The 13,716-nt window shown below is 34.3% G+C and overlaps 1 protein-coding gene across 2 annotated transcripts; it reads right to left on the minus strand.

Annotated features, from left to right (window-relative positions):
* Nucleotides 1–812: 812 nt before the first annotated feature.
* Nucleotides 813–7,114, minus strand: LOC130804157 (protein RDM16). Of its 2 annotated transcripts, none has more exons than XM_057668498.1 (6): nt 6,503–7,114; nt 5,286–5,567; nt 4,673–5,092; nt 4,399–4,593; nt 4,148–4,308; nt 813–2,093 (listed from the first exon to the last, which is right to left on the minus strand). In XM_057668498.1, the coding sequence occupies exons 1-6, from the start codon at nt 6,959–6,961 to the stop codon at nt 1,211–1,213; spliced, it is 2,400 nt and encodes a 799-aa protein (XP_057524481.1). In that variant the 5' UTR covers nt 6,962–7,114; the 3' UTR covers nt 813–1,210. The 2 variants fall into 2 exon arrangements, with proteins under 2 accessions (XP_057524481.1, XP_057524482.1); XM_057668499.1 differs by lacking the exon at nt 6,503–7,114 and having other exon boundaries at nt 5,286–5,404; nt 5,487–5,567.
* Nucleotides 7,115–13,716: the final 6,602 nt, after the last annotated feature.

Here is a 13,716-nt window from a genome sequence, read left to right on the forward strand (position 1 = left end):
ATGTTAGGGTCAAAAAAAATTTTACCACGAGTTTGTTTGTTAGCAACGGCGAATAAAAAGAAAGATAATATTATAATTTTTAAAAGAAAAAAAACAAATTAAGGAGAAGCGGAGGTAACTATCTTCTCGATTCATCTTAAGTCTAGTTGCAGTTTACCTTATCAGAAAACCTCATGTGTGATGCCAACGGCCGCATACATACAACCTCAAGCAACTCAACCCACAGCAATAAAAAAAACTACGAAAAATTTATATATTTTTTAAAAAATTATCTTTTGAACTTGTCATGTTAAAACTTGGAATATGTATTTTAAACCTTGAAATTAATATCTAAAAACCAAGGACCTTTTAAGTCTTAGAGTAGATAATTTGAGTCTGGTGAAGTATGCAATTTTTCACCTTTTCCTCTTCTTCTCTTCCCTCCTATGATCCTATGCCATTTCTTTCACACATCAATCACTCATTAATCATTATTGAATGAAAAGCAATAAAAAAAATAAAAATAAAAAATAAAAAAGATGAAATTCGTTGAGTTAACCGAAACAAAAAAAAAAATAATTCAAACCATAGAAAACGCAATCTCAGTTTTCAAAGCACAATATGGAGAACATTCATAGAAGCCGATTTTAGTTGAAAACGCCACATTTTTATTTGCTCTCAGAATAAATCCATGTTATTTCATTATTTTTCGTCTCAATGTCATTGTTTAATGCATATCGAATCTGACATAAATTTATGCATTTCGTGTTATAAGGAGACAAAGTTCTTAGTTCGACACTCATCTAACTCTTTGCTTCTTTTAGCCTATCTCATAATCATCAAAATAAGTCCTCCAAGTTAAAAACTTTCTGCAGGGTAATGCAAAGCATTAAGTACCTGCTTGTGTACAAGTTACAGATAACCACAATATACAGCTCAGTAATTGGCACCAAAAAAACGTTGAAATCTTTCCATTGTAATAACACTCATCTGGATGAAGACCAGAGAGAGCCATAGTTTTAATAGGTAGGGAGATCACTTGATGATATGCACCTAATATCTCCATCAATAAACATGTTTCCAAAAAAAAGGGCTTACAAAGACCACAAGATCACATTTTATATCTGCAGAAAGCACTGTATTCTACTAGTTCGATAGCAGGTACAAAAACACAGCACATAATGAAATTACCACCCTCAAATGAATAGTAAAAGTAAGACTAAGAAGGCCTTCATATCTCATCATCCACAAAGTTTGCTGCCAAATCCCAGTAATGGCCAACACCTTTATCAATAAACACTTTGCGAGCAGCAGCCTCAGTTCGACAATCATGGACTGAAAACCGGTGAAAAGAAGGTTTTGCTACACTCCCTTGCCACACCAATACACATTTGTTTGCTGGTTTCTCTTCTTCATCTTCATCTTCTTCCTCATCCTCCTTTTCCATTTTAGCGGCCCAATTAATCCGTCGAAGCATAAGCTTCCCATATCTCTTGATGGATTTGACTCCACCCTCAACGACCACAACACTAAAGCCCTCAGATATTACTGCACAACCAGTCAAACGATTCTCCTGTGCGTTGATGTCAACTTTAAACCGATTTTGTTTGTGTGAAAGGTCATTGATCTTGTAAACTGAAACAATAGTCTCCAAGGTATTTAGATCTTCAAACAACTTCCTCTCTTTCTTTTCACGTCGCTCAGCAGGTGTTAGCTTTCGAGCAATGTTCCTGTCCACATGGGCCTGCTCACGCTCAGCTGCTGCAGCTCGAATCTCCATTTCCAATTTTGTTGGGTCTTGGGTTGCTTCAGAGCCCAAAACTCTCATGAGGTTACTCATTTTTACTTTAGGTTTGGGGGGTTCAATCAAACCTTGCTTAATCATCTCCTGCCTATCCTTCTCCTTAGCCAAGCGTCTCTGTGTACGAAGTTTCTTCTGTTCCTTTTTTGTAAGTTTCAATGGCTGTGGTTTTGGTGGGGCAGGCTCCGCAGGAGGCTCAATTGGACGAGGATGTTCAACATAGATTGTGATCTTCTCCATTTTCACTTTCTCTTCAAATGTGCCACCACTAGCAATATCAGCATAGTCACCGGAACGCAGAAGAGGTACATCCCTGATACATACATGAGTATAATTAATTACAGCTCTAATAACTTGCACAAAAACAGGTTAACAAGAAAATTGAATTCAACATCAAGTCCTACGGTGATAATCAGCACTTCAAATTTATCCTCATTTGGCAAAGGCTAGGGAAAGTAATTCATCCATCTAGGTCTGATTGGTACCCAGAAATCACTCGACCGTAAAAAGATTCACTTGCATTCACAGTACATCTTATTCCTTCTATCCCATTGTTTTTGCACCACTCATCAATTATGGTGAGTTTGCCCCACTACCTTATGTGGTAAAATGCCCTAGTTGCTCTTTTTGTCTCTCCTCTTCTCTTGTTCCCATCATATTACCTTATCTCATTAAATTATAGCCAGGGTCACGTGGAGCCAAATCACTAGGACTGAGAAGTAGTGAACAGGCAAATCAAAAGGGAACAGAAATAAACTCATGGAGTGGAACTCCCACCCTTACACCCTAGCTGAAACACATAATACAAAAATGGAACAAATTCAAAGAACAAAATGACATCTCTATATCCCTTATCAACGAAGAAACACATGAGGAAATTCCATGACCTATCAATCAAAGGGTTTTCCAGAGAAAAGATTTAATTAGAGTGGAGAAGGGACACTGGCACACTGCAAATGAAAATAGCTCAGCATTCAGTTCCACTTAATAAAGCAGCACGTTAATTTCCCCTCACTAGACAAAAACAAAGGGAAGCAATTATTACCATATCCAGTAGCAAGCTAACCACCAAAATGATGGCATCAATCATGTCTAGGTTCAATAGCCGACTAACACAAAGGCGATATAGAAAATTGGAATCAGTATAAAGAAAATTTCTGACCAAAACTGTATGTTGCAAGAATGGGCCTTAATCTTGCCAAACTTCAAAGTAATCTCCAAGCAAACAATCTTAAACAATACAATATTCTCTGCATCTTTCTATTCTTTGCACATTGACAGTGCAAACATTATCTTTAATCATAGTTTACTATTATCCTCGGTTATTTCTAACGGTTAAACTTCCCTCTTTTACGTATGAGCTTTTATGAGAAAAAGGGTAGCTATTGAAAAGGAACAAAGGAATAAGATGTATAAGTTTTGATAAGTGAAGATCATAACAATTCAAAACATATCCCAAAGCTTTGACAACAAAATCCTCCCCCCCCCCCCCCCCCCAAAAAAAAAAAAACCAACGCAAAAAGAAGGAAAATTAATTCAAACAATGAAACTTGACATGTAGACAACAAGAAAATAACCATATCCCAATTTCAAAGAAGACCAACAGCTTGCAACAGTGGAAAGGTTAAAAAAATAAGCAGCACCATAAACCACAGCAAAAATCAGGGGGGAAAGAAGGTACTAGCCTCCATGAAAAGAGGCAACGAGAAAAAAGGAACGCCTGACCTGTAAACGATATTCTGGCACCATGATAAAACTACAAATCCCAATTTCAACAAGAGCAACTGGACTTTCAGTTGCTCAAAAACTAGAACATGTGACATATCGCTTCACCAACCCACCCACACCCCAAAAATACATGGCCTACCCATTTAAAGCATGAAGTGAGATGATAAGATTCATATGCAGGAAAAGTGATTGGAGAATTCTACAATCTATTAGCGCACACAAACACAATAAAGAGAAACAATACGAACAATAAAAATTGTTTATGCCATTGTGAGAAACTACTATACCCTGAGTTTTATGAAAGCTGATTGAGCTAGTAGCTACTCATTAAATACAACTAAAAGAAAAAATATAATTTAGGCGATAAAGGTGGGAAGTGATCCCCTATGTAATAAAACTAATACCACAGTCACATAATCTAGTGACCCCAAGAGCGCAAAGGAGGGCAAACAGATGGTACATGTTAAGCAAATAACAATTTCATACCACGCATTAAGGTGATTTTTTTTAATGTTTTTAAAGATATACAAGGCTAACAAAGATTACATAGAACCAGCAAAGTTCATAATTAACACAGCATTCAATCTCGGGTTCTGAAAAAAACATACAGCCAGTTCTGAAAATTATTGTACAACTTACCACCATTCAACTTCAGGAATGGGCTCCTTTGGCTTCTCTTTAGTGATAACTCTTTCTGACACCTCGATCAAATTTGGATTTATGTTTGGTTCGGCCTTTGCCTTAGCCAGTTGTGCCTGCTTAGCCTTGAGCTCCTTGGCTTGGGCTTCTCCAAATTGACTCTAGACATGATAATTATATACATATAAAGGCTTACACAAAACTGAAAACCAATGGGCAGCAAAGACATTATTGCTTCAAAAAGTAGATACCTTCAATTTGATACTTTCTGCGTCTCTTGACCATTTTCCTTCCTCAACGAACTGGAAAGTCATTCTCTTTGGCCTAAGAAGTTTGTTTTTGTCAATACCCATCCTTGGATCAAAATGAGGATTCTTCTCAGGATCAACTTCCAATTCTGGCTTTTGAATCTGGAATGCGTCTTTTTTTTGTTTGTTTATATTCACCTGCAAATTAACACAAGTTATATCCACTAGCAAATAGAACCACACACGATACTAAAGAATGATAATTAACTAAACAAACCTTTAGGGTGCTTAGATTGCTTGGTTTAGACACATTGATAACATTTCCATGCTCATCAATTTCCCTACCAAGAGCATCCAAGCGAAGCACTGGAGCCTTAGCAGGCTTTTGAAGTGCTGCAACATCTGGTAGCATCTGACCGGGGAAAAGGTTAATTAAGGGAGCAAATTCTGCATCCTGGCGGAACCCCATTTTGGCGGCAAGTTCTTGTGCACGCTTTACGGCCTCATATTTTGCAGGATCTATTGCACCAATTGGATTACCAGAAGCAGTGGCTGCTGCAGGGAAGGTAGATGTACTTGCCATAACTCCAGCAGTTGTATATGGTGTCGGTAGAACCCCAGCAGCATTGGGTGCTTTATTTCCTTCTTTTGAGCCCAGTTGTGAGACAGTACTGTTTAAACCAGTTCCTTTGTTCAACTAGATACACACACACACACATCAATTCGATACATGTAGCTGAACCCTACTATACAAATGGAGGCTCTTTCAGAATTATGACAAGGAAAGCACTTAAAACTTATATCGTGAGCATATTGAACTACTAAAGGGGTAAGAAAATAACAGTATACAATTCCGCTTAGCATGAGTCTTAAAGACAAAAAGGACTTACCAAAGGAATCTTCTTCAACTTTTCAGCCAGTTCCTTCTGCATCTGTAAAGCTTTCTTTGCTTTTGCTAAAGCATCAAGAGATAGATTTCCACTCTTGCCAGCAATTGAATGTGTCCCATCTGTACTAGATTTTCCAGTAACCGCATGAGATCTGGTAATATTAACTCCCTTATTTTCATTGGTGGTAGAAATCGAAGATACCTTGGTGGAAGTATGGTTATTTCCATGTTTGGTTTCAGAAGCAAGTGTCGATGACATGTTGAGAGATTCCACATGCCCATCCTGGTGGAGAAAACAAATAGAAAGTCAGCAACAAATACACCATGGTACCTCATAATTATGTAAATACATCAAACTATCCCACAACCACGGAACCACCCCCAAAAAACAGCTACAAGCACCTTCTCACACTAATATGTACAGGGAATAAGATTACAGCACCTCCAGAGATCACAAGTAGCAAAGATATTCATCAGAAAACTAGCAATTGATAGCAAGATCAAACAACACCCACATCATAACAGCCAATCTGTTATTAAACCACTCAGCAAGCCATTATAATACATATTAAAATACATACCAAAGGCTCAAAAGCAAAACTAACATACTAGTGGCAGAATAGGGGAAACAGCAGCGCAAGCACCATATATAGCCCTTCAGATGACAGTGTGTGCTGCCCAGAACACTCAAAAGAAAGACAGGCTTACACATACATATATTCATACCATTAAACACACTCCAACATTTGGATTTCATAATAGCAAATTAAAGTGCTAAAAATTTAATCACATATAATTGTATAGTTGTAAATGAATATAAAAAATCCACACACATCATTTTATATCAAAACAACAACAATAACAAAAACCTTAATCTAAATTTGCATACCACCTAAATGAAACAAAACAAATCAATGAGTAAAATATTATTACAACTCCTGCATCAATTCATAACCAGACAGAAGTAGATGTCTATAAATAGTTTATACATCAATAGAGTGTCGTATCTTTGGAGCACAGAAGTTCCATATATCAACTGCATTCGCAACACGATAATGATAAAACATTACAAGCACCATTGCCAATGGAAAACAGATTATCTTCAACATAAACCACACTTTATTCATACGAAAGTGTGAAACTGTAAATTGATTACATAACGCAAGTCATCAGCGTAATCAATCAATTAATGAAAAACAAAGAGAAAAATTTACTTACATTTAGAATGGAACCACTCTTTGTAGTCGAATTCTCAACAGTAGCACCGCCATCCTCAAACCTTCTCCTCTCTCTCTTCCTACTACCATTACTAGACTCAACACTTTCTTTCTTCACCTTATCAACTGATTCATCCTTAACCCTAGCAACACCATTTTCAGCATCTTTATCCTTACTCCTATACCTCCTGTCATCATCCTTATCATCATGAACCCTAATCCTTTTATCATCATTAATCATATCCTCACTTTCTTCTTCCCTATCTTTCCTCTTCTTTCTATCCCTATCACGACTTCCTTCTCTCTCACGATCTCGTTTGGAATCGCGATCATCTTCAGAGGATTTCTCTCTCCTTGATCGGCGGTAATCGTCATCATCATCGTCATATTCATGGTGGCGATGTTTGGAAGATCTGTGGTGGTGACGGTGTTCCTTTCGATGGCTCTTCTTATCCTCCATTTCTTCCAATAAAGTCTATCTCTACTTCTGCTGGCTTTTGTTAGGGTTACGGAGGTTCCTAATTTTAGAGAAGTTTGGGATGCGGTACACTTAGCCCAGAGACACCCAGCCGTTTATGAAAAAGCAATGTTGTTTGCAAATTCCACATGAAAGGTAAATCGCAAGACATTTCTTAAAAAATGGTATATTTAAAACAAGAAATATAATATATTTTAAATGGTGAATATATTATTATTATATTATTAAATAATATATTAATAAAGAAAAATTGAAATCATAAGTATTAAAAAAATATTAAAATAAAGTTAGAGAAAAATATAAAGATTGTAATTATTAAAAAATATTTAAATAAAAGTAAAGAAAAATATGTGGGAATCATAAGAATTAAGAAATATAAAAATGTTAAAATAATATAAATGATAAATACTCCTATAGTATCATAAACATTAATATTAATAAACTATAAAAACAAGGATGAACTAGATTAATTATGTCTAAAATTGTGATATAGATAAAAAGATTTTTTCTGAGAATAACAAATGCAACGTCCGAAAATAAAAAATACAAACAACTTTAAGAAATAGAGAGTAGTCGATTCACCCATTAATTACCACGTTTATTGTAACATTTGAGAAATTAATTCGGAATTTAAAATAAATAAATAATAATAATACCCAGCAAAAACTGAAAATTTGAAAAAAATAACATTACTTAACAACTTAATTCCAAAAATAAGCTTCGTGAAAACTTATTTCCCAAAATAAACTTCCGTACATCCAAGCCTAGTCTCGGGTAAAATCGCTGTTACTAACAGCGAAGGAGGAAAAAAAAAATTAAAAACAACTCCTTAAGTCGCTGTTACTAACAGCGACTTATGGGTTTTATATTTTTCCAGTTTCCTTTTCCTCATTTCAGTTCACGCATGGTTTTGCTAGCCTTACGAGTTCTCTTCTTCTTTCCTCCTTTAAAATCACATTCAATCCTTCAACTAAACTCATCAAATTCCAAGTTTGAACCACTAATTAGTTCTGTCATCTTCCTACATTGCCCTAAGGTACGTTTTTTTTTTTGTTTTTTCTATTTTCGAAAAATTAGGGTTTACAAACTTTTAACCAACTTTCACATAAATGTAGGTTCATAAACTACTAATTTACTACTTCTTGTTGATCTACAGCTTATTGAGGTACGTTTTTATTATAAATTTTTTTATTTGTTGTTGATTTGAAAATGTATGTCATATATAGTGATCTTCATAATGAGGTTGTTTGTTCATGAATTTGTTGTTGATTTTAAAATGTATGTCATCTATAATGGTAATATATTTATGAACGTAATGGTGATGTTGATTTTGTATGTATTATTGTAGAAATGGATTCATTTCGTGTGACTGTTGTATGATTTTGGAATGGTCCCGTTAATTACAAACTCATACATGGATTTGAATGAATTTAAACATTTTATATGCTCTAAGATTGACATTGACACTACAAGAAGTACTGTTAATTTAAGTTTTAAGTACAATCTTAGTGAAGATTTGTTAGCTTTTCTGGTTGAGGATGAGGAGGCTATAGATGCAATGTGGGAGTATTCAAGGTCTACCCCTAGTTATTGTTGAATTGTAGCAGAGATGGATCCAGCAGCTCCAGGCCTTCTCGATCCTAGTGCCCTTACGATGCAGGCGAATCATAGGAATAGTGTGCTATGGGATGTACAGGCCCTATCGTAGAAGGCGTCGTAAACCGTCACAGTTAGACAGGGTACAGGAGGAGGATTAGCATTAGAATACTGTTTGTATATACTAAACATTTGTACATACTTAATATTTGTAACATTTGGTCTTTTGTGTATAAATTGTAATATATATGTAGATTTATATATTTTTATCGTATATATTTCATTCATGTTCAACAAATACATATCAAATTACATAATTCATTCGTTAACTTAAACCACCGATGCTAACTAAGATTGCTTCTTAAACTTTCTCATAATCCTTTCAGTCTCTTCTTTCCTATGTGTCATATCATCTATTTGTCTCTTGAGATTACAATCCTCATCTTTAAGCTCTTGTTTTTCTTTTTCAAGCCGTATTATTAGGTGTCTCTACCATTTGGTACCCTCCGGATCATTCCATCTAAAGTATGTGCATCCTAATCCTTCAACCAAGTAGAAAGGACAAGCAACAAAATCACGCCCAGAATCGAAGTCGCTTCAATCTGTATTAATCTCAACTTCATAACTACAATCACAAAGCTCTTCAATACAATGCTCCTTTGACATCTACATAATACATATAATATAGTAACGTAAGTGAACTTTCAAAAAAAGTATTAACATTTATAAATTGAGAGTAAAACTAACATAATACCTTATGTTACCTTTAAAAATTGATTGAAGAGAAGAAGAATGATGTAGAATGGATATAATGAAGTATGGGAAATGATGGAGCTATTTATAGAGCATCATTACAACGGCTATTTTCAAGTTCCTAACGACTATTTTTCTAATTAATAACGGCTAATTTAGTTCATAAATTAAAAAAAATTAAGGGCAAAGTCGCTGTTTGGCCTTGTAATATTTTTTTTTTCTCTTTCGCTGTTTGTAACAGTGATTTTACCCGAGGCTAGGCATGGATGTACGGAAGCATATTTTGGGAAATAAGTTTTCACAAAGCTTATTTTTGCAATTAAGTTGTTAAATAATGTTATTTTTTTCAAATTTTCGCAAAAACTTCAATCACCTTCCACCTTAAAATTCCAAACCCATTTTCGAAATTCTTCCTCCTCCTTCATTTCTGGTTTTCGAAATGCTTAAGGCATCAACTGTAACACCTTCTTCCTCTTTCTGAAAATTTTGAATGCCAACACAAGCAGGGTTCATTCTCAGTTCTTACTCTTGATTCTTGATGAAACAGATCCTTCATCCTCTTCCTCTTGATTCAAAATCATGCCTTCCCTTTCCTTCTTCTCTGAGACCCAACATTCATTGAGGCCACGAACACCACTTCACACGGTGGTTCTGCAACCCTAACCGGCGTCCCCTCTCTTGATTCTAGCATTGGAGTCTCTGAAATATGGTAAGGAAACAATCTCCATCTTCAATTCTTGTCTAATTCTTGAAATAAGAACAGTAGGCATTTCAAAAACTCCTAATGATTTACTCAATGAAACCGAAACAGCTGCAGCCTCGAGCAACATTCGCAATTTCGTACCACAATCGCAACTTTTAATTTTCTGATTTTATCGCCTATCAAGATTGGTAAGTTTTATTTATCAGATTTCCTATGTAATTCTAAGAGTTTTAGATCATTATTTCTGTTTTCATTGCATTTCTTTTCTGAGCAAAAAGACATGTCAAAAAGGGACCAAGTTATTCATTCATGATTTCTTAATTATAACTGATTTAGCCTTTTGATTAAACAAATGAGATCTAGTAGCAAATTATTGAATGTTGAGTTAAGTTTGTCGAGTCTTGAAGGTTAATAAGAAATTATGAAATAAGGAAATTATGGTTTTTGTTGAAGAGATGTTAGATACTGGTAAAAAAAATTAAATAATTAGTGTCCGTAATTGAAGTATGAGATCCTTTGGAAATCATTGATATTGGTAAGAATATTGGTTGTTTTAGTAATTGAACAAGGTGATATTCGTAAAGGATCATTATATTCTTTTGTGGATTATTGATTTTGGATATCAATGAACAAATTGTATTTAATTAATAAAGAGGGTGATGATTGTTGAGAAACTTTTAGCAGGGTGTGAACAGTCCTAGATTCTTGGATCATAAAGTCTTTGTGGTATATGATTGGACTAAGTGATGAACATTTTCGGTTTGCCTAGATTCTTTAATATGTGTAGAAACGAACTTATGACAAGAGATGTTGCAACGCTAGAATAGAGTTATAGTTAAACCTTGGTGGTAGAAGCAAATGTAATAAGATATATAGTAGTATCGAACGCCTTTTGTGATATTGTGATTGTTATGCTTCAGGAGGCGACATCATCGAAGAACCCTTCTAGTTGACAGCTGTGATCAGGATTTAACTCTTTGGAGAGACATTGTAGGTGAGTAGCAGCAGTCCTTTAAAGGGTTTGGCCAGACTACATTCTTGAACATAAACTTTTTACTAAAACTCTTTTGAAATTGGAAATTGTTGTGACAAATATTATTTTGAATGCTTATGTTGATATTATGATATTGTCAATGGATCGGGCTTGCGAGCTGGTCATTGACAGAGTTGAGGAACATTGTTCCCCGCTCCCTATTTTTGAATCGAGTTGTCATTCAGATATTGACTAGCTTCACCCGAAAGCGACATAGCCTTAGAGCTATGAGGCACCTCTTAAACTAGACTCCCTGTGCGCACATAGACCTAGGAAACCGATGTTGCTTTTAAACCTTTGATTGGAAATTACGGTGTTTTGTTGTTTTGGATTGTTACTTCTCATTCAGTTTAATCTAACCCTCTGTTGTTTCCAACTTTTAGCTTATTTGCAGATCGGAACCGGTCGGGAAGGATGGTTTAGCGGTGTTGATTAGCGTCCCAAGGATGTATATTGAGCTGAGCACGTGGGAATTTGTAGTTTTGTATTAGGAATTTGGGTAAATGTATATTAGAATTGATTGTGTTGGTTATTATGGACTTGTAGAGAATTGTATGATTATCTTGTGTTTTAGTTAGATGTTTGTTTTGAGATTTAGTTGAGTTAGTCACGGTAAAGAGCTGGTGACCCCTTTGCTCAAGTTTTAGAAGTGTGATTTCAGAAACTTTGGGAAATGAACCTCGTGATGACCCTATCTACTTAGTCAACGTTAAGTCGGGTTTTTACAGTTGACCCTGTTTACTTAGTCAATGGTAAGTCGAGTTGTTATATTTATCACCTCAAATTTCTCCTTCTAAATATATAACTCTCTCGCTTATTATTAATTACCCGTCCAACCTCAAAGTAGAAGCCAATAAGCTTGAGGCCTTGAGCAATACAAACTTTAAGGTCCAAAGTCGAGCCTAAATGAAGAAATGGGTATAAGTTTGCTTGAGGAAGAAAGGAACTCTAGCACATTCACTTAACCCCTCAGGCCCATCTACTTTATCGAGAAGTTCTACATGCTCTCTTACTTATTATATGCTCCAATCAGTGTTGTCTTAAACATTTCGGAGGCCCTGTTTTAAGTTTGAAAATTGGGCCCTCAATATCAAAATTCAATTTTGATAATTTATTTCAGAATACTTTGTAAAAACCGCTCATAACTTATCATTTATTTTATTGGAAATTATATTCTAATATTATTTAATTTTATGTAAAAGGTCATCCTTCTACACTTTTACAAATAATTTTTGTAAAGATCTTTAGATGAAATGGCAAACCAAAATTTTTATATGCACTTAGCAACTTAATAATACAATAAAAAAGGAAATATAAAGTATAAAATTTAGCACGTCAATAAGAAATATTCCTTTGAAAAAAAAATACTAGTCAATAAGAAATATTATTTCACTATTTCATAACCATTATACTTGCTATATTTGACTTTTTATACAATTTAATACATTATTTTGATTATTCGTATTTTTAATTATGCATAATGAAAAATTATAAAAAGTAGATATTAAAGTTGTTAGCAATTAGATAATTCAAACAAGACGATCCACTTAATTGTGCTTACATAATTACCCCTATATATATAAATAAACTTGCAGATGAATAACACCGATAATCGTAATATAGCAACAAAATTTAAATGGTGGAACTTCCACTTAAACTAAAATTATGTGAATTTCTTAAACAAATGGAACAAAACACTTTAACTAAAAATATTTGAATTTCTTAAAAAAATGGAACAAAACACCCCTCGTTGCTCTCTCTTAGTCTTTTTGCTCTTTACAACCACAATTAATTCAAATGGACAACTATAATATAGAGGGCCTGTGCCAAGCCACAACTTGCACTGGGAATTAGTCGGCATTGGCTCCATTGCACATCCCACACCATGCGTTAAACACCCAGACATCTAGACTGCGAGTTAACTTGTGATTTTTGTTCATGTTTTTATCCTTTTCTCCATCCTTCTTGACATTTTCCTTTTTATGTAAGCTCTTTTTCCTTGCTCATTATTATCCTATTTGGCCACCTTCATGCTCAAGCTTAATTTGAAATCTTACCCTTGACTTTGGCGATTTAGGTTGAATTTATGCATCCATTTTGATAGGTGATGGGTTTGCTCTTTTTGAAACATCTTATGTTTCTGATATTGAAGGTAAACTTATAATCAAGTATTTGCAAAACTCTAAAATCAAAGACAATATTATATTTTAATTAAGTAAATACTAGTCTTAGGGTAAGTGTCAATCCAATGCAATGAATGGTAAATCTTTTATAACAAATTTGAGTGGACAATGCACATAATGAATATAGACATATAGTAGTGAAAAATAGCATGAGACTATATTCTAGACTTAAACTGATAAATGCCAATACAAGACAATATAGGGATCAATTAGAATAATGACTAAAATCATTTATAATTTTTGTAACAACCCGAGATTTTAATGACGTACTTATTTAATATTTTAATAACTTTTAAAGATTTTACAATTATATTAAATTATTTTTGAATTAGTTTTAATGAATTTCTCTCTCTCTTTATATATATATATATATATTAAAAATATAGTTACGATTTCTAAAATAAAGAAGTTCAAATCAAAAGGATTTTTTTTGTTTAATAAAATGAGTGAGTACACGAAGGTGAGTCTC

The sequence above is a fragment of the Amaranthus tricolor genome, chromosome 17, assembly GCF_026212465.1.
Source record: "Amaranthus tricolor cultivar Red isolate AtriRed21 chromosome 17, ASM2621246v1, whole genome shotgun sequence".
Taxonomy (NCBI): Eukaryota; Viridiplantae; Streptophyta; class Magnoliopsida; order Caryophyllales; family Amaranthaceae; genus Amaranthus; species Amaranthus tricolor.

Bases quoted from the DNA above. Each gene is read 5' to 3' on its own strand.
- LOC130804157 (XM_057668498.1), bottom strand. From the start codon at position 6,961: ATGGAGGATAAGAAGAGCCATCGAAAGGAACACCGTCACCACCACAGA. The intron at 5,568-6,502 runs GTAAGTAAATTT...TTTCTCCACCAG, and splicing joins AGAGTGGTTCCATTCTAAAT to GATGGGCATGTGGAATCTCT. The intron at 5,093-5,285 runs GTAAGTCCTTTT...GTGTGTATCTAG, and splicing joins AGTTGAAGAAGATTCCTTTG to TTGAACAAAGGAACTGGTTT.